General features: G+C 44.9%; 1 protein-coding gene across 4 annotated transcripts in view; it reads left to right on the top strand.

Moving 5' to 3' along the window:
* Positions 1-22,288, top strand: part of TPM4 (tropomyosin 4) — a 472,203-nt gene that overhangs the window by 343,028 nt on the left and 106,887 nt on the right. For all 4 annotated transcript variants that reach the window (XM_063914761.1, XM_063914763.1, XM_063914760.1 and 1 more), the window contains 2 exons: positions 20,120-20,237; positions 22,123-22,193. In XM_063914761.1, the coding sequence (XP_063770831.1) occupies positions 20,120-20,237; positions 22,123-22,193 (189 nt within the window). The remainder of the gene's footprint in view (positions 1-20,119; positions 20,238-22,122; positions 22,194-22,288) is intronic.

The raw sequence follows: 22,288 nt of genomic DNA, 5'->3' as shown, positions 1-22,288 counted from the left end.
GGGATAATTGTATTATTTTCCAGACTGTGCAGAGCTTGGAAGCATGCAATCTTTTCTGTTTTCTGTTTAATTCTTCTTCCTGCTTCTCCCGAGGGGAGAAGAAGGAAGCATATGCAGAAACAGAAACTTGGTTTATTGCAGTGTATGATTCTCCTGGGTGTTTTGGGTGTATTCCTACATCTATGTGGGTGGTGTTTCCTTCTTCCTTCCAGTGAAGAAGATGAAGAAGAATTAAACAGAAAAGATTGCATGCTTCCAAGCTCTGCACAGTCTGGAAAATAATACAATTATCCCATTCAAGTGAAATGGAAAACCAATGAAGGAAGGAGATATAAAAGAAATCGCGATAGGAGTGGACACTGCTAACTTCAACTAAGCATACATGTACGATTTTATACCGGATAATTAAGAATACTCAAAGATACCCTTATATGTATTGATTCAGCTTTTCAGTGTAAGCACGAAAGTGAGCATCATGTATTGTTGAGACACACTTTGTGGGTGACCATTTAACATTAATAACACGGTTTTGAGGGCGACTTTAACCCGTTTTCCAAGAGTTTACTCAATACAGTATTACACAGTGGAATACTCTTTTTGTTTCCACTTGTATACGTATCCTGTGGAGGGTGCCTGCATAAGATTGTGTTAGAAGACGTTTGGCCAGGACCCCTACAAAGATACCTTTTATATGCATGGACCAGACTTTATGAAAGTAAGGTTTGAAGTGAGCATCACCTTCTTTTACCTCTACACAGATTGGGTGATCCCATTACATCTTTCCATCACTATATATGTGGAGGATTTGAAGATCTGTCGTATTATTTCCCTGACCCTTTGACTTTTAATATTAAGACTTTACTACACATTGGGACTTCCTTTTTGTTTCTCTTTCATGTGAACATTCTTCTGTGATGAGCCCACACACTGGTGAAGATAAATGAACCAGTCTTAGTAAGAAGTTGACGACATATATCTCCATTTACCGTTAAAGATTGGCGCAATCCCATACCACCATTCTATACTGTGCAATACTTAAGACTATCTATGAGTTTATGAAAAGAGACTCTGTACCCAAACCATCGTCTCAGTCCCCAGCCATTTGTCCGCAAAAACGCACTTTGGCCCATATCCTGCAGTTTAACTCGGATGATGAGGGGTCAGAAATGGAGGAGGGTGAGGTGGACTCAGGTGGGGGAGTGTACTCTGTCGCAGGGAATAGAGGCTCTCGTAGAACCTGTCAGAGAAGTTCTAAATATCCCTGATAAGGTGACAGAGGAGAGTGAGGAATCTTATTTTCATAAAAAAATATCCTCAGCCACTTTTCCTGTGTCAAAGGAACTAAATACCCTGTTTGAAGAACCGTGGGTTAATCCTGATAGAAAATTTAAAATCCCTAAACGGTTGTTATCATCCTTTCCTTTTCCTCCTGAGGATAGGAACAAATGGGAAAATCCACTGATAGCCTGGATACTGATGCATCAACTATCATGAAAAATTGTATTGCCTGTCCCAGGTGCAACCTCCCTAAAAGACGTGGCTGACCGCAAAATTGAGACTACGCTCAAATCCTTGTTTACAGCTGCTGGGGTGGCTCAGAGACCCACTATAGCATGTGGGTGGATTACAAGAGCCATTGCCAAGTGGGCGGGTAACATGATTAAAGGGTTGGACACCTTGCCTCAGTAGGAAGTTAACTTGTTCCTACAGCATATACACAAATTTTATGGTGGAAGCCATAAAATAAATAGGCTTGCTTAATCCACGCACTACGACTATGGCAGTGCCGGCACGCAGGGGTCTATGGTTACGCCAGTGGACTGCAGATACGGACTCCAGGAAAGTCGTGGAAGGCCTCCCTTTCACAGTCGAGGCCTTATTTGGAGATGAATTAGACAAATGGATCTCCAAAGCTACTTGCGGGTAAGGCCACATACCTTCCTTCTGCAGCTACCCCAGCTAGGAAGGCCTACCCCGGGTCCCAATTTACAGTCCTTTCAGACTACCAAGTTTAGAGGCAAACCCAAAAGTTCTTCTACAGCTACCAGAGGCGCTAGAGGTAAACCATGCAAACCAACAACTGCCGGTTCACAGAAACAGGGCTCAAAACCTTAAGCATGACGGTGGACCGTGATGCCTGGAAGACTTGGCAGGTGGCTAAAATTCTTCAGTCACATCTGGACAAGTTCGTGCCAGGATCCCTGGGTCATAGATCTTATTTCCCAGGGCTACAGACTGGAGTTCCAGGAGCTCCCACCTCACATATTCTTCAAATCAGGCTTACCAGTTTCACAAAAATCAAGTATAACTTTACAGGACGCCATTCAAAAACTAGTACAGACTCGGGTCATTGTTCCAGTTCCACCTCATCTGTAAAACAAGGGGTACTATTTCAACTTGTTTGTAGTACCGAAACCGAATGGTTCGGTAATACCGATTCTGAACCTCAAGTCGTTGAACCCGTACTTACGAGTGTTCAAATTCAAGATGGAGTCTCTGAGAGCGGTTATCTCAGGTCTGTAGGAGGGGGAATTTCTAGTGCCTCTGGATATCAAGGATGAATACCTTCACATTCCGATCTGGCCGCCTCATCAGGCTTATTTACGGTTTTCACTGCAGGACTGTCCCTACCAGTTCCAGGCCCTGCCATTTGGTCTCTCCATGGCACAGAGAGTGTTCACCAAGGTGATGGCAGAGATGATGTTTCTACTCCGCAAACAAGGAGTGAACATAATTCCGTACCTGGACGATCTTATAAAGGCACCAACCAGGGAGCGGTTGTTAGACAGTATTGACCTCTCAACCAGACTACTCCTAGATCACGGGTGGATTCTGAACCTACCAAACTCTCGCCTAGATCCAACACAGAGCATGCCTTTCCTGGGAATGATACTGGACACAGTCTCAGAAAGTGTTCCTTCCCTTGGAAAAGGCAATGGTAAGCCAGTCAGTGGTTAAGGCTGTCCTGAAGCCAACTCGGATCTCAGTGCATATGTGCATTTGCTTTCTGGGGGAAATAGTGGCCTCTTATGAGGCGCTTCAGTACGGAAGGTTTCATGCAGGCCCTTCCAGCTAGATCTATTGGACAAATGGTCCGGATCGCATCTTCACATGCACCAGAGGATCCGTCTGTCGCCAAAAGACAGGATATTCCTCCTTTGGTGGCTACAGACTTCTCACCTAGTTGAGAGTCTGAGGTTTGGGATTCAGAATTGGATTCAGCTAACCACAGACGCAAGCCTCAGATGTTGGGGTGCAGTCACCTAAGGGGTGCAGTTTCAGGGAAGATGGGCAAGTCAGGAAGTCATCCTTCCAATAAACATCCTGGAACTCAGGGCTATATACAATGCCCTTCTGCAGGCCTCATCTCTTCTTCAGAATCGGGCTATTCAGGTCCAATCGGACAATGTGACGGCAGTAACGTACATAAACAGACAGAGCAGAACGAAAAGCAGAGCCGCACTGTCAGAGGTGTCAAGAATTCTCCTCTGGGCAGAAAAACATGCTGTGGCATTGTCAGCGGTCTTCATTCCGGGAGTAGACAACTGGGTAGCAGACTTCCTCAGCAGAGATGACCTGTACCCGAGGGAGTGGTGCCTTCACCCGGAGGTGTTCCGGTGGTTGACACATCGGTGGGGATATCCACAAATCGACATGATGGCGTCTCGACTCAACAAGAAGCTCAAGTATTGTTCCAGGTCGAGGGACACACAAGCAGTGGCGGTAGATGCTCTGACAATTCTGTTCTACCCTCTGGTGTACGTGTTTCCTCCACTTTCTTTGATTCCAAGAATTCTAAAAAGGGAAAAGGTTCAAGCAATCCTCATTGCTCCGAACTGGCCTCGAAAGTCCTGGCATGCAGATCTTCTCAAGATGTTGCTCAAAGATCCGTGGCCTCTGCCTCTTCGTGAGGATCTTCTGCAACAGGTTCTGTTCGTCTATCAAGACTTACTACATTTAACGGCTTGGAAGTTGAACGGCTGATTCTAGCCAGGAGAGGGATACCTGATAAGGCCATCCCGACTATGATCCAAGTCAGGAATGGGATAATGTCTAAACATTACCACCGTATATTGGAAGAAATTTGTCTCTTTGGTTTGAGAGCAGACAATGTTCTGCGGTGGAATTTCATCTGGGACGTTTCCTGCTTTTTCTGTAGTCTGTAGTGGATGTGGTCCTACGTCTAGGATACATGAAAGTACAGATTTCAGCCTTGTCCGTTTTCTTTCAGAAACATTTGGCTTCTCTCCCTGAGGTCAAGACGTTTTTGAAAGGTGTTCTGCACATCCGACCTCCCTTTGTGCCTCCCACGGCACCTTGGTATCTCAATTTGGTGCTGCAGTTCCTCCAATCAGACTGTTTTGAACCATTACAGGAAGTTAACGTAAAGTACCTTACGTGGAAGACCGTCCCACTGTTGGCCTTGGCTTCTGCATGACATGTCGGAGCTGGGGGCATTGTCTCACAAGAGCCCCTACCTAATTTTCCATGAGGACAGCGCTGAACTCAGAACTCGGCAGCAATTTCTTCCTAAGGTGTTGTCTGCGTTTCACATCAACCAACCTATTGTGGTTCCGGTTTTTACGGACACTTCTACTACTTCAAAGTCTTTGGATGTTGTGAGGGCTTTGAAGGTTTATGTAAAGAGAACAGCTCGTCACAGGAAATCGGACCCGCTGTTCGTTCTCTATGATCCCAATAAATTGTGTGTCCTGCTTCAAAGCAGTCAATTGCATGCTTGATCAGGCTCACTATCCAGCATGCTTATTCCACGGCAGGCTTGCCGGTTCCAAAATCTGTACAGGCCCACTCTACTATGCCGATAGTAGAGTGGGCCTGAGGACCTTCAGTTTGGTCAATCAGTTTTGCAGGAACATCTGCATTCTTCCACCTGGTTTGGGAGCTTTGGTTCTTCCCCATGGTGCTAAATGGATTCCCAGTATCTTCTAGGACGTAAGAGAAAATAGGCTTTTAATTACCTACCAGTAAATCCTCCCGTAGTCCGTAGGGGATACTGGGCACCCGCCCAGTGCTTGGTTCTTCTTGCACTGTTACTTGGTTAATTATTCTGGTTTGTTCAGCTGTTGCTGTTCATGTTTCAAGTTTGGTGAGCATGGCTTTCCTCTTGTTTTGTGTGTGCTGGTTCGTAATCTCACCACTTTCCTTATCTATCCTTCTCTCTAAGTATATAGGGGCATTGAGGGAGGAGCCAGCGCACACTATCAAATTCTTAAAGTGCCCATGGCTCCTAGTGAACCCGTCTATACCTCATGGTACTAAATGAATTCCCAGTATCCCCTACGGACTACAAGAAATCCTATTTTTTCTCTCTAAATGCCATTGAAAAATCATCCCCCCATGCATCAGCCCAGGCTGCCACTGCTTTTGCCATCCAGGCTGAAGCCATGACTGGTCTTATGATTGCCCCCAGGCAAAGTGAAAATAATTTTCTGTTGCGGGGTACACTGGGCTCTACAAGGATTAACATCGGGGTGTAGAGTAGGATCTTGATCCGAGGCACCAACAGGCTCAAAGCTTTGACTGTTCCCAAGATGCACAGCGCCTCCACCTCTATATGCCTCCGTGCACAGGAGCTCAGTTTGTAAGTTGGTTCCATGCAGTAAGCAGGCATACAACAGGGTGTAGTATGGTTTGCCGGCAGTTGGGGTCCCGGTGACCAGCATGCCGGCGCCGGAATCCCGACCGCTGGCATACCGACAGCTGGGCGAGCGCAAATTAGACCCTTGTGGTCTTGCTGCGCTTGCCACGCAGCGGGCACGGTGCACGCTATCTATTCTCCCTCCAGGGGGGGTCGTGGACCCCCAAGAGGGAGAAAAGATGTCTGTATGCAGGCAGTCGGGATTCCGGCGCCGAAATGTTGGTCACCAGGAGCCCGGCCGCCGGCAACCTGAAGACCACCAATACAACAGGGGGGCTGCTCCTGCAGCCCTAAGAAAAGCTATTTTTCAGAAGAAAAAAGAATCATTGAAGACTTCAAGGGCTGCAGCAGTGTTAGATGTCAGTCAGACATCTCCTGCTGCAGCTCCATCACTCCCTCAGCGGCTCTGTATACTCCCGCGCCCTGGTTGCCGGGTAACTACAGCGGAGGCTCCTGTGTTCTTCTCTGTTAGTCACACACATTCGCCGCTGTCTCCTGGATCGCGTAGCCGCATTCAAAGGGGAGGTAAGGTGTCTCTTTGTCAAGCTGTAATCGCGATCCGGCGCTGGTGTGGACACTGTAAGGGGCAGCCGCTCCACTAGCCTCCGGGACACAGGGCACAGGTTGGGTTTTTGTCTCTGTTAAAACCCGTTTCATTGCAGCACGCAGCGCCCGGTGGGGAAGCCAGCAGGGGGATGAGGCCTGACCTGTAGCCCCTTCCCCAGCCCTAGGGTGCTATTTGGGTAAATGTTTCCGCCCTGGAGCTGCATGTATCTCTCCCTCACTCCCTGTCAGCCGCTATTACACGGAGCTGCGCTGTTCCTGGGACTGCTTGGGCAAATCCTTCTTTGTAAAGCTGCCTGCTCGTCAGTGCTGTGCATTTTACAGGACCCTTGAGTATTCTACCTGTCAGTGGACAGTGTTAGTTAAGAAAGCGTGCATACAGTCAGGGTTGTGTAGTACAAACACCCTGTGATATACATCCAGTATTTACTGTGTTTTGTTATATCTACGGTTTACATATATACCTATATAGCTATACTGAGTATTACTTTGTATTGCTAGTCCAGTGCAGTTTTATTGTTAGGAATAACTTCTGAATTGTACATTTGTGACTACATGTCTGTGTGCATGTAGCTGCTGCGTGGCTTCCATCTCGTGTATTTCACTCAGCTTGCTACTCCTATATTCTGTAACCTGATGGGGCTAAGTGCGTCAGTTTATTAACTGATATAGGTGTTTCACAAGATATACTTACGGTGTATTTTTCTTTGTGATTTATAGTCACCATATACCTCTTGGATTCCCGGTTTCTGCTGACACACTACACTGGGAGTTCTTGCTAGGTATATTGCTGCTAATATTGTTCTAGGTTGCCGGTTATTGAGCTTATTATGTCCGCTACACAGGGCAACCGAACTGGGGCTTCTCCTACATTGCGTGGAGGTGATGCTGCAGACACTTTTGAGGAAAACATGGCAGCTGAGAGTTCAGATTCTGGGGGTTCCTTACCTCCCAGTGGGTCTGTAGCACTGGGGGCCAATAATGACCCACCTTGGTCTACCTTCTCCACGTTATTAAATACGATGGTAACAAAACTTACGTCCCCTGTGGGACCTCCTTTGCCAGTGCAGCAGTTTATGGCCCCTGCAGTCAATCCACCGTGGGCAGATCAAATCTCATCTCCGTTACAGCATTTGAACCGATCGCTAACTAAAAATAAGTCTCACTCTCGCCCACCCAAGACTAAGACTACTTCCTCACAATCCACCGCTGTTCCGGACACATCCTCTGAGGAGGATGGGTGCATATACAGGCCCCACAGACGCTGACTTTGATGCTTCTGATGGGGAAGGGAAGTCACTGGTGGATGTCCCTGATTTGATTGAGGCTATCAGGCTCATTCTTTAATTATCTGATGAACCTAAGCCTGAGGCTGTCTCTAAAAATCCGGACAGATTTAAACGTAAGAAGGTGGTTAAACAAGTTTTACCTCCTTCTCAACACCTGGCTGACATACGTCAGTAATCCTGGGAAAATCCGGGAAAAAAATTCACACCGCATAAGAGACTGTTGGCTCGCTATCCTCTCTCTGCGAAGCTATGTAAAAATTGGGAAACTCCTCCGCCTGTAGATTCTCCAGTGGCAAGAGTGGTAGTTTCTTCAGCTCTGCCAGTGACTACCGTCACCTCTCTGAAGGAACTGACGGATAGACGTGTGGAGGGTTGTTTAAAAGCGATTTTACAACCTAACAGGGGCTGTGCATAGACCAACCATTGCAGCGACATGGGCTGATGAAGCTGTTGAAGCATGGGCTCAGGAGCTGGAGGCGGAGCTACCTTCTAACGCTTCTGATCATGCTAGACAATGTCTCTCATATATTGCCACGGCTTCTCTTTACCTTAAGGAGGCAGCTTCCGATGCCAGGGTGCGGGCGGCCAAGGCTGCCACTACGTCCATCTTGGCTCGAAGTATCCTTTGGTTGAGATCCTGATCGGTGGATATGGATTCTAAGAAAACCCTGGAGGTGCTTCCTTTTAAGGGAGACATTCTTATTGGAGAAGACCTCAATAAGATTGTGGCTGACCTGGCTTCTGCTAAAACAGCTTGCCTACCAAGTACGGCTCCTTCTGCACCGAAGGCTAAAAGTACTTTCTCTCGGCCCTTTCGTCCTCCAGGAAAAGCAAAAGGTCAGGCGTACCCAAAACAAGCTCGTATTTCCAAACCTGCCCAGACCAAAGCGGGCCTGGGCTGCCTGTCGGCCTGCTTCCAAAACTGACAAGCCTGCCGCATGACGGGGTAGGCCTACCCCTGGGGGATCCCTGGGTGGGTGTCCGGCTTCTAGGTTTTGCCCAGGAAAGGTTTAAGACCACTTCAGATGCCTGGGTAAGGGAAGTCGTCACTCGAGGTTACGCCGTATCCTTCAAGAAACATCCCCCTCATCGATTTTGCCTGACAGACGTCCCTTTGGACCCGGTGAAGGCAAACACACTTCATTCAGTAGTACATTCCCTCCTGACCACAGGAGTGGTAATACACAGGTGCCTCTGGCTCAAAGAGGCAAGGGGTACTATTCACCAATGTTTCTAGTCCCGAAACAGAACGGGTCCTCGCGGCCCATTCTCAATCTCAAGTCCTTGAACAAGTATGTGAGTGTCTCCAAGTTTCTTATGAAAACTGTACGCTCTATTATTCTGGCCTTGGAGCCTGGGGACTAAATGGTCTCCCTGGACATACAGGATGCCTGCCTGCATATTCCTATTGCAATGTCACATCAGCAGTACCTGAGGTTTGCGGTGGGCAACCTTCATTGCCAATTTCGGCCGTTACCTTTTTGTTTGACAACGACCCCGCGAGTTTTCACCAAAGTAATGACGGCTGTACTCCGCCATCAAGGGGTCAGGATCCTGCCGTACCTGGACCATTTGTTGATCCTGGCAAACTCCCCAGAAATTCTCCTGTGTCATCTAGATCTGATTGTCCAGTTCATGAAAGCCCATGGGTGGCTAGTCAACTGGAAGAAATATTCTCTGGTTCCTGCTCGGAGCTTGGTGCACCTGGGAGCGTTATTGGACACTCAAAACCAGTAGTTGTTCTTGTTTCAGGAGAAAGTCCTGAAGCTTCAGGACAGGAACAGGATTCGATGCTTCCTATCTCGTCCGCAAGTGTCGATACATTCGGCAATGCAAGTGTTAGGTCTCATGGTGTCGGATTTCGACATGGTGGAGTATGCTCAATTCCTGGTCCTGCTGACGACGGATGCCAGTCTAAGAGGTTGGGGCGCTGTGTTCGAACAACACTCCCTTCAGGGTCGGTGGACCGAGGAGGAGTCTCTACTCCTGATAAACATTCTGGTACTGCGGGCGGTGTTCAATGCACTGAACCTGGCCCAGCATTTGATACAGAACAGACCTGTTCAAGTACAATCGGACAACGCCATCACGGTGGCCTACATCCATCATCAAGGCGGCACTCGAAGCCGCATGGCAATGAGGGAAGTATCACTGATTCTTCAGTGGGCAAAACGCCATCTGCTGGCCATATCCGTAGTGTTCATTCCGGGGGTCCTAAACTGGGAAGCGGACTTTCCAAGTCGTCAGGATGTACACGCCGGAGAGTGGAGCCTCCATCCAGAGGTGTTTGAACTACTCGTGGACAAGTGGGGCCTTCCAGATGTGGTCTCAACACAATTACAAGGTTCCGGACTTCGGAGCAAGGACAGTGTTCGTGGCTGCTCTGGCAATTCCATGGAACTTTCAGCTGCCGTACGTGTTCCCTCCGGTGTCGCTCCTGCCCAGAGTAATACGGAAGTTCATGCAAAAAGGAGGAAACCTACTTCTGATTGCTCCAACGTGGCCCAGACGGCACTGGTTCTCCGATCTACAGGGCCCTTCTACTTCCACAACGACCAGACCTCCTCGTTCAGGGCCCTTGTGTTTACCAGGACTTGGCCCATCTGGCTTTGACGGCATGGCTCTTGAAGCTTCCGTCTTGAGGGCCAAGGGTTTTTCTGAGGTGGTCATTCAAACTATGTTGAAGGCCCGTAAACCGGCTTCTGCTCGGATTTATCATAGGGTCTGGAAATCTTACTTTACTTGGTGCGCGTCTCATAATCATGACGTTTTCAAGTTTAGTACGACCAAACTGTTGGCCTTCCTACAACAGGGCCTGGACTTGGGCCTTCGTCTGGCCTCCCTCAGCGTTCACATTTCTGCGTTGTCGGTTTGGTTTCAGAGAAAGATTGCTACCCTACCTGATGTTCATACTTTCACTCAGGGTGTGTTGTGGATTCAGCCTCCTTTGTACCACCCGTGGCCCCTTGGGATCTGTCGGTGGTTCTGGAGGCCTTGCAAGAGTCTCCGTTTGAACCTCTTGCATCTGCAGACCTTAAGTGGCTTTTCCTTTAAGGTTTTATTTTTGCTGGCTATCGCTTCAGCTAGAAGGGTCTCGGAATTTGGTGCCTTATCCTCTAAGTCCCCCAATCTGATTTTTCACTGTGACTGGGCGGTTGTTAGTGGTGGTGGCCTTTAGTTCTCCTTGGTTGTTTTCCAAAGTGCGGTCTTTGGATGTGGTACGGGCTCTCCATATCTATGTGAAGAGAACTGCCTCCATTAGGAAGTCTGATTCTCTCTTTTTACTGTTTGGATTTCACAAACGTAGCTGGCCTGCTAACAAGCAGACATTGGCCAGATGGATTAGAATGGTAATTGCACATTCTTATGTAAAGGCTTATTCTACTCGGTCTGTTGGACCTTCTTGGGCGGCCCGCTGTGATGCGACCCTTGAACAATTGTGCAAGGCTGCTACGTGGTCCTCAGTCAACACATTCAATAAGGTTCTATGCCTTCGATACTTCCGCCTCCCAGGATGCTTCCTTTGGACGCTGGGTTCTTGTGCCTGCTACAGTGCGTCCCCTCCCATAAGGAACTGCTTTAGGACATCCCCGATGTTAATCCTTGTGAGGCCCAGTGTACCCCGCAGCAGAAAACGAGATTTATGGTAAGAACCGTTGTTAAATCTTTCTGCGAGGTACACTGGGCTCCACAAGGCGCCCACCCTGCCGCAATTGGATTCTTTGGGTTGGTAGGGCATTAGCCGCTGACACCTTCTCCTGTAGTGAGTGTGTGGTGTATTTAGCTACTAATGATTGTCTTTTACCTGCTACTGCATTGCACTGGTTAATGAAACTGAGCTCCTGTGCACAGAGGTGGGGTTATAGAGGAGGCGGAGCTTTGCATCTTGAGAACAGTCAAAGCTTTGAGCCTGTTGGTGCCTCAGATCAAGATCCTACTCTACACCCCGATGTTAATCCTTGTGGAGCCCAGTGTACCTCGCAGAAATAGATTTAACAACTGTAAGTTCTTACCATAAATTTCGTTTTTAGAAAACCATCTATTTTCCTATCTGTGACATCATTTAATGATGCTGAAGGTAGAGGTAATGTAGTTTTCCTCACCAATCGAATGACATGCGTATCTACTTTGGGAGCCACCTCCCTTTATAAACATTCCCCAGCTGGAAGAGGAGAATGTGAATTCCATTTCTTTGGAATTCTAAACTTCGAACTGGGCTTAACCCAGGCCTCTTGCATAATTTGCATCAGCTTTTCTGACCCAGGAAACTCAGTCCTAACTACTTTTGAGATATTTAAACACAGGTGCCTTAGATTTTAACAAAGGCTCTGCTGCCTCTAAGGATAGAATGGCTTTCATAGCACTAATTAGCTCAGATATGTCCACTGAGCTGAGGCCTTCCTCCTAGTCTCTGTGTATGCAGACCCGGAGTGTGATGAGACTTGTGTAGACTGTGAAGATGTTGTTTTATGTCTGGGATTTACTTTCCACTTCTCAGCCTGCTTTTTTTGAGAGGCTGCCAATTCCTGTGCTGGATGTGATAAACCCCAGGTGGAATGTTGTGTGTAAGGGTTAATAGGGTAACCTATCTCTGGTATAGGAGCTGGCATTATCGGATCAGCTATACTGGATAATGTCTGTGCAAAAGTAGCACATGGTGGTTCAACTTGAACCTCTGCCTGCCTCGGATTATTTAAGAGGCTTTGGTGAAAGCTAACACAATTTGCACATAATCCATTTTGAACCAGATCCTGAGAGGTTAACCTAGCTTTGCCAGACAAACATGAAATGAGTGTTGATGCTGCTGTGGGTATACTGCTCCCCCTTGCCTCTTTTAGATATGATAAATAAATCACACACGTACAGTATTACTACACAATTTGTGACTGCAATCACTTTACATTTTGTTAAAGTGACATACAAAGCTTTGCACCAGCATTGAGGATCGGAATACACAGAAGACTGACTGAATTATTAAATTATTGCAGTCAGCAATCATGCTAGCAATCGGTCACAGGTTATACATTAGTATAATAAGCAATATGAGGACATAATCAACTACAGATACTTTTCAAGTATCTAGGAGAAACCTATTACTGCATTTCCTTATATAAGAGTTTTAACGTATTCAGTCGCACAGTGAAAGAACCACAGTAATAGTTTACAGACTCGTATGCATCAGGCACTTAGCCAACTATTTGTACTCAATGGTAGATAGAGACTTAGCGCTGTATCACCTGGCTCAGGAGAGTGGGATACAGGGAGATTTCACCCCGCTTCCAGGATCGATCAAAAAGTTAGTGAACGCTGAGTGGATCCAGACGTTAGTGTACACAGACACCCAAATGAACACGGATGCACCAGCCACACAGCCGCCTATGCTGTAACTGGGTCCTTTTAGATATACAGCGTCTCAGACAGAAGCAGTAACTCTGTTCATGGCGGGAAACTCGGAGGAAACTGGTCATGAACCGGGGGAAGGTGTGACCAAGGAAGAGTCTTACTCCCCACTGCTGACATCAACCCTAGGGATCGTGGCCTCATACTACCCCTGGAGCCTATGATCCCTGAGGCCTAGCACTGGTGCATCCGAGGTGGCAGCCCCGTCAGCGACTGCTCGGTATTCTCAATCCTGAAACAGTGCGGCTGTGTCTCGCGTTTATCCTACTAAGCGGAACAGATGCCTTACCTTCTCCCCATGCTCCGGCCACAGCCTGGTAGCGTCAAGCTGGACTTGCTAGTACATCCTACACAGACGCCCGCTGAAACAGCAGTCTACACGTGGTTAAGCGCTGTTGCGACCCGGCGGGGAGTTTTCGGAGCGACTCTTTCCAAGGTACGTATAAGATGCTTTTTAAAAGATCGCTAAAAAAAATGACTATAAAAATATAATAAAAAAAGCTTATGGCTGCTAAAGCAGCCCATTGCCATGGTCCGGGTCCTGCCGTACCAAACAAAAAACTGATTTGCCTAGTGCTTTGGAATACAACTGATTTGCCTGAACCAGTGGATGGGGATATATGGACGGGCCTGTTGCATCCTGGGAGGCCAGAAAGCTTTTGATCGATTGGTGCCAATCTGCTGTCGCTACCTCATATCCCAATGTTATCCTGTGGATAATCTGTGGACCCTGCCGGAGAAAAGTCTAATTGCAGAACTCGCCATGATACTTCCATAATTTGGCTCCCCATTATAACATTATGTTCTCCAAAAGATCTCAGTCTAATGGATGTGTAATTATCTCCTCAATTCAAAAATATGCAGTGTTGTCTACTGGGAAATGATGGGTATGTTGATAATAGTGCATAGTATTGAGGGCTTGGGCTGTCCATATAAGAGATAAAGCAGTTAGGTGGCAGGTTTTTTACGGGGACATCATGGAATACAAAATGGTAAAATTTGAACACGGCAGCATTATAAAATTTCCATTTCTGGTGTATATGAAACTTTCCAATTACCTAACAAATCTCTTTCGTAAAATGAACACTAGTAGAATATGTGTGACCCTACTTCTCTACTTGTCACCAAACAGAAATGTATTTGCCAAAATGCAGGTATATGATCTTTTATCCAGAATACCCAGAATGGAGTTTTCCTGGTGGGTGTTGGTCTGTAAAAATGCTTTTAAGAAGTGTTTTGTTTTGTTTTTGTCTGTACACGCTGCTTCATTATTCCACTATGTCCTTTGTGTAGCTCACAGTAACTTTAGGAAGAAATGTGTTTAGTGATAATTTGTGTAAATATGCTAAAATCAAAGTTCATCTATTATCTCCTTGGTTCAGAGAACCCTGTACTTGTATAATCCTTTTCCAGAAAATAAAAACTGCCAATGATGCTATAGTGTTGGAAATAGCATGATGGATAATCCTTGGTATCTAGTCTTTAGGTCAACCGGCATTAGAGTCTACCATTTTTTTACATATTTATAACAATTCATACTTTACCATCCACATGGAATACTATTGAGAACGGTAACCTGTGCCGGGCACAGCTGTAGCGGAATGAGGCACCGTGCTCGAAGCATGGTGAGTGAAGCGGTGCACTAATTGGGGGCCCATGTGCTAAAAGTAAAAAAAAAATTGACACCAGAGAAACATTAAAAAAACAAAAACCTCATGTTGTCCTTTTGCATGTGTCAACCTTTTTCTCATATCGACTTTGTGCAAGTCGACCTAGACACCGTTGACCTTTTTACGGTTTATCTAATGAACCATAACCAGAATCATTTCAGTTTCTGATCGTCCAATATTGGCATCACAAGGAAAAAGGAGGAAATAATTCTTCTTTACGTGGGGGCACACTTCAATTTAATATGTAACTTGCAGTGATTACGCTGAGACCAAAAAAAAATGGGTCCCAGGGACCCCTCACTTTTAAAAATTGGGGTCCTACCTGTCCTTTTCTCGGTGCCATCGGAATGAAGGTTTTAATTAGTCTTATTAATGATTCAAATATAAAAACACAAACTTGATTTGGACACTACAAAAGTGGTGGAAGGGGGAGGATGGGGTGACGATGCTGCTGGGCTGTGTAGCATACAGGACACCCCGCACTATAGATGTAACTAGACAGAGAATTAGTGCTTCCCCCACTCACACTGGAAACTGCGACAGTGCATGCCATTTTTTTTAGGGGTGTGGCTTTGTGGGGAAGGGGCGTGGTCACATAATAGTACCAATTCACATTACTCCACACAGTAGTGCCGTTTATACACATTGCACCAGGTAGAACCTCCTATACACACTGAGTCAAGGAAAGCACATTATACACATTGTGCCAGGTAGAGCACGTTATACACATTGCGCCAGGCAGAGCACGTTATACACACTGTGCCACACATTGCACTAGGTAGAGCACGTTATACACATTGCGCCAGGCAGAGCCCATTATACACATTGCACCAGGTAGAGCACGTTATACACATTGCGCCAGGTAGAGCACGTTATACACATTGCGCCAGGCAGAGCCCATTATACACGTTGCACCAGGCAGAGCACATTATGCACATTGCGCCAGGTAGAGAACTTAACAATTATATGATTATAAAACAGGACAACATTACTAAATAATACATTTTATATATGTAATGGGTTTATGGTGCCGCTATAATAGGGGCCCCAGACTTTATTTAGACACTACAAAAGTGTTGTGGGGGAGGGAGGGGTGAGAGGTTGACAATGCTGCTGGGCTGTTATCATATTGGAAGTATGTGTTCGGGATCCCAGCAGCCGTAATACCGATGCTGGAATCCTGACAGACGCCAGAACACCGACGCTGGCATCCCAAGGAGATCAGGACCCCGGTAACGATATCCTGACAGTCAGCATCCTGAAGGTAAGTATGCACTGCCACCACAGGTTTAGCGTGCGGGAGGGGGGGTGGGGTTGGGATATGGGGTTTGGGAGGTTAGGTTAAGCTGCAGAGAGGGGGGATAAGTGTTAGGCACTAAGGGGGGGGGGGGGTTAGGTTTAGGCTGCGGACAACAGAGGGTTAGAGGTGGGAGGTTAGGGGGTACCCTCTGCATCCTTGTCGGCATTGCTGCGATCGGGATGCTGGTGTCGGTATACTGAATGCCGGCATCCTGACCGCCGACTTCGGACACTTAGTACATCCACTGGATTCGAGAATTTATGTGCTGAGTGATCAACTTCAGTGACACTCACTGTGCTGGCTGTCTTTACAGTAACCAGCAGCAACCAACAAAGACAGCCAGCACAGTGAGAGTGTCACTGAAGTTGATCACTCAGCACATAAATTCTCGAATCCAGTGGTTGTACTAAGTGTCCTGTATGCTGTACAGACCAGCAGCACTGTCACCCTCTCGCCTCACCCACACCCCACACAGTTTAGAAAAGCGAGTCCTCGGACCACAGAACTGGTTAAAATATGCACTATAGCGCGTATTTGCGACACAGAATGTATTTAAAAAAAGCTTTAAAAAAAAAAAAAAAAAGGTTAATGTATAAACCAAACTGACATAGATAATACCCGATTAGTGAGCTCAATTAATAGCTATTTCAATTAGAGTGGCAGTACTCCATCTACACAGACACCATAATCTGAAACGGTACGACTAAATGTAGCACAGCAAATTGAGATGAGACATTTTCTCAGTATACAAAAAAGTATGTATGTATGTATGTATGTATGTGAAATTTTGTAATAATATAATATATATATATATATATATATATATATATATATATATATATATATATATATATACCCAAAATCTGCCCCGGCACTCCTCCTGTTAACTGGCTGAGGTGCCCTTCCTTGTGGACATGCTGGTCCACCCACATGTAGCAGAGAAAAAACAGGTGGCACTCACAGACTTGAAACACTGTGAAACGAACTTCACTCCGTGAAGTGTTTATTGAAAATGACCTGTCATTTTCAATAAACACTTCACGGAGTGAAGTTCGTTTCACAGTGTTTCAAGTCTGTGAGTGCCACCTGTTTTTTCTCTGCTATATATATATATAATATATATATATATATATATATATATATATATATACAGGTTGAGTATCCTTTATCCAAAATGCTTGAGACCATAGGAATTTTTGGATATCGGATTTTTCCGTATTTTCGAATAATTGCATACCATAATGAGAGATCATTGTGATGGGACCTAAATCTAAGCACAGAATGAATTTATGTTACATATACACCTTATACACCCAGCCTGAAGGTAATTTTAGCCAATATTTTTTTTATAACTTTGTGCATTAAACAAAGTGTGTGTACATTCACACAATTCATTTGTTTCATATACACCTTATATACACAGCCTGAAGGTCATTTAATACAATTTTTTTAATAACTTTGAGTATTAAACAAAGTTTGTGTACATTGAGCCATCAAAAAACAAAGGTTTCACGATCTCTCACTCAAAAAAGTCAGTATTTCGGAATATTCCGTATTTCGGAATATTTGGATATGGGATACTCAACCTGTGTGTGTGTGTGTGTGTGTGTGTGTGTGTGTGTGTGTGTGTATGTATATATATATATATATATATATATATATAGATAAAGCCAAATATTTATCTTATTTAAAACCCTTTAAGAGGTCTAAGAACACTGTACGCTATTGACGTATGGAGTACCGTAAGGGTACGCACGTTGCGTAGCAATCGCTTAGCCGTAGTCGAGACGCTCAAGCGTCACGTTCGCTCACGGCCAAGAGATCACAGGCAGGCACGCTATTGGCTGCCGACTAACGTAATGGTTCGCTATAGCGTAGCGGACGCTCGGGACCACGAGGAGATCACCAACGGCGCTGATGCTCTCAATGTTAAACCTTTTATATGTAAACCATGAACAATGTATTATACAGGAAAACCTTAGTATAATGGTAGGGTGTAGATGCAACACAGTGTAACCTTATTAACTTAAAAGCTGTTCGAGCGTCTCCGACGCTCTGAGAATACTTAACACTATAAGAAATACACAAATACCGGGCTTAGGGTCTAACGCCTTATATGAATGTTATACTTGAAAAAGAATAATACAATACAAGTCATACACTACCAATATAACATAGACTAACCAGATAACTACACATGAAATACAATACAATACAATTACGTTTAAGGGAAAATGAGAGAGAAAGAGGAAGAGAGAGAGAGAGAGAGAGAGAGAGATATGGCTCACAATAACAATAAAGACAAATATGATTGCGGAGAAAACTTACGCACAAAGGGAAACAATCGCATGCGCCTCTGGATATCCAGCTCCCGATTATCAGCAATGAGAACCGTTGAAGAGAGTGAGCTGGATCAGATCGGCTTGTCTATTTATGCTCCACACACAATACAATTCAATGGTCCCTACAATCTCATTGTTCATTGGACACAGGAATTCGTCTTTGCATTATAACAAAAGGTCATAGGTTGATTCATACAGGTGGGCTGTGTCTATTTCCAACTGCTCAGGTGGGTGGGAAGCTAGGTTTCCCGCCGCATGGATAAGTAAGTGCAAATAATAGTAAATGTACATAAACTTCTTATGTCCATAACTATTCGCACGAGCGATTAATCCGCTTCAAACCAACACCGGAATATTGCTAATTAAATACTCTTCCGATGGATACTAAACACCACTGTATGACCCATGTCTGACCCTTCGTATCAAACAAAGAGGGATCTCTTTGTCCATGAACATGCTATATTAACTAAACTTTCAGAATCTATCAAGGGGACCATGATCTACAAAATACATTATATAGTTAAAATATGTAACGATTGAGTCGCACGCTGGGCACACAGAAACTCTACCGTAAATGCGCATACCATGCGCCTGCGGGTGCACGTAACAGCGGGTATGCGCACGCACGGGAGAGCGCACGCATGCGCAGCGCGGACCTGTATGAGGTGCAAATATGGTAGTGTGCATCGTGATATTTTTCTGACTTTGACAATATATATATATATATATATATATATATATATTATTTATTACAAAACTTGACTTGGCGTAATAAAGCAATTATTTTGTTGCCTCTCTGCCAAGCTCACAGGCAGTACAATCCCCAGATTTATACCAGATTATTTACAATAGTCGGCAGAAGCTTTCCAGTTAAATCTTATAAGCAGAACAATATCACATTTGTTTTCAGTGCAAGGTTCCTACTGTGTATTACATCACAGCTTTATCTGTTCACAAGCATATATATTGTATATAGGTAAGGCTCTGTCCAACAATGGGTTCAGTTCGGATCGGGGAAGGAAGGGGAAGTTGTTGTAACGGCACCAATGTTCACCGTCCAACATCACCCTAGATTTGTGGGTTTTTGTATGTAGTCCTATGAGGCTATGAACAAAAATCTGCAAGTCTGGCAATACAGTAAGTGCGGCATATAGCCTCTTTTACTTGTGGCCCAACTACAGATGTGCCCTTACTCAGGTTGAATAAAATCCCTAGCCGTATGCGTACACTTCACTAGTGATTTTATGCAGCCTCCTGCAAATAGTTGCAGCCATGCATAGGCACATGTCCGTGAATAGTCGTGAGCTCACTATTCACTGCAAACAAGGTGCATTTGCAACAAATAGAGGAGCATGAGCACATCTGTATCTCACACCTAAATGAATTGATTCCATTGTCTGGGTGGATGGTCTGATATTTTAGCTGGGTGTGGTTCGTTAGGTCGACATGATCACTTGGTCGACGTGGTCATTACGTCAACATGTGCTAGGTCGACATGGAAAAAGGTCAACATGAGTTGTGTTTTTTTACTTTTTTTTTGGTGGTGTTTTCTTTGTAAAGTGCACAGTGTCCCCTCGCATGGCTCTCTTCGCTCGCCATGCTTCGGGCAAGGTGCCTCACTGCGCTCTGCACAGGTTACCGCTTCCAATTGTAGTGCATATGGATCGTTAAGTATGAAAAAGGTCAAAAGATGAAAAAAAATTGTGAAAAACTCATGTTGACCTTTTCCACGTCGACCTAGTGATCATGTCTGCCTAATGCGGGTCGACAAAACGTTGTCGACCTAACTCATGTTGACCTAATGACCGCCATCCATTTTAGCAATACTGCATGTTTAGAGAATGTATCAAATTAAAGTAATGTTTTGGGTTGTTTTTTGTTTTTTTTTCTTGCAGAGGTATGAAGGTGATAGAAAATAGGGCCATGAAAGATGAAGAGAAAATGGAAATTCAGGAGATGCAACTCAAAGAAGCCAAACACATTGCAGAGGAAGCAGATCGCAAATACGAGGAGGTGAGTAGAGGCAATTAGAATAGAGAGTACAGGGATTGAAGGATTAATTTTGTAGAATTTTACAGCTCATGTAAGTGCTGGTTGTACAATGCCCAGGCTTACATCTAGGCAAACTAACTTGATGTATAATTTATTTGGTCGCCCGTGCATCACTGAAAATAACGGGCATGGAAAAATTGCATATTTTCATAAGATGTGTGTATATTTGACACCGCATTCACGTACTTGTATATGCAGTTTTCTGAGCATCCCATTGCAAATGCATGCAAGATACTTGCAGGCATACATTCAGCAACTTAATCTTCTCCTTGAAGCGCGAAAAGTATTAAGCAAACTGCTGGGTTTACTAACTGTGCAAGACACAATAGAAGGTGAACTCCACCCAAAATGGACAATTATATTTGGGTGGAGTTAGCCTTGTAAAGTGGGAAAATCTGCACCTAGTTTTTCTGCACTGGCTGTGGGGATTCTGTCATTTTTCAGTTTTCTGGTCTTGATCCTCATCAGTGGTGTTGGTACAGTCCCCCTACTGTCATCCATAAATGTATGTGTTGAAGGAAGATTGTGGGAGATACAGGATTTTGGAACACCGAAAACAATGGCTTTATAATCAGACTCCACTGTATAACCTTTTCTTCAAACTGTGATTAGTCCTGTATCCTTAATTTACACAAGACAAAATTAGGTTTAAAAATGAGCACTTAGCTGCAACGTGCTCCACCTAAAACAGTCAGACATTGCAATATGTAGTCCCCACATTGCAGTGGATTCTGAGGCTGCTTTTCTGTACGGCTACAGGAGCCTACTTGGTTATGTCAATGCAGGAATCTGCCTGTGTGTGCCAAGAATCTGCATGCAGAAATCCATCCCGCCCAATGTGTTTTACTTCTCAGTTATCCGTATTAGTATCTGAACTTGCACCCACTCCATGCAGTAGATCCGCCTGAACCTACAAGTAACGTAAAGCTGGGTACACACTGAGCGATAAATCATCCATTCAATCAAACAGCCGATCTATTGCGAGCCTGCCTGTGGGGGTCAACTCCCGATATGTCTGTAAAGTACTACGTTCAGACACATCACGTTGGTCTTGCAACAAAGCTGATTCCAATACATCCGATGCAGGTACCACAGGTGACTGACATCTTGATGAGGCTGCCCAGTTGTGATGTCAGGCACGACGCTTAAGGTGGACAATAAGTGTGTATGCACTTACCAGTCGTTAGATGGGTCGGTGGATCGGCCAGGTGTGTACACCGCTTTACTGTTGCTACAACTGTGCACAGAAGTCAGCTTGTGTACCCATAAATATCCCATAAGACAGAATAGTTCATGTTCTCTGCCTAGAAACATACATTTCATAGAACGAGTGCTCAGTCACCAGAATGGTCAATCTGCCTGCCCATCCATGTGTGTGTGTCTGGTCTGCCATATGCATTTTCTGCAATGTCTTTATACAGTGTTTGTGCAGTGTGCAGATATCTGCCAGATCCTTCCGCATTTACACTTGCGGGACTCGCAATCAGACTGATTATGTGTAGTTGTGAGGGCTTTAGCTTTAAATTCAAACAAGATGCACATTCTTTGAGTGGAGCATTGAAGCAGAAACAAATGAGTTGCAATGTAATGTAATCTAAAGCAAGCCTTAATTACCTTTTGTTTACTTTTACGGGATATATATATATATATATATATATATATATATATATATATATTTTTTTATTTATTTATTTTTTTTAAATCTGCACATGCACACACAGGATTGCTATAGGCTAACGACACCATCTGTTGTTTTGCCTTTTTCATAAGTTGTTTTATTATTGGAATATGGCTTATTCTAAGCTGCTGCCTAGGTCTGTTCTAATCCTAGTGGTATTGTTTTTAGGTTGCACGTAAACTGGTCATTCTTGAGGGAGAGCTGGAGAGAGCAGAGGAGCGCGCAGAAGTGTCTGAACTGTAAGAATCTGTGTCTCTGTGATGTATTCCCTTTTTCTTTTTTTTTACTTTCTTTTTAATGTTGGAAGTGGTTACAGTAATTGTGAATATCATTC

This window comes from Pseudophryne corroboree, chromosome 1 (assembly GCF_028390025.1).
Source record: "Pseudophryne corroboree isolate aPseCor3 chromosome 1, aPseCor3.hap2, whole genome shotgun sequence".
Lineage (NCBI taxonomy): Eukaryota > Metazoa > Chordata > Amphibia > Anura > Myobatrachidae > Pseudophryne > Pseudophryne corroboree.
This window is presented reverse-complemented; position numbering and strand designations above follow the sequence as displayed.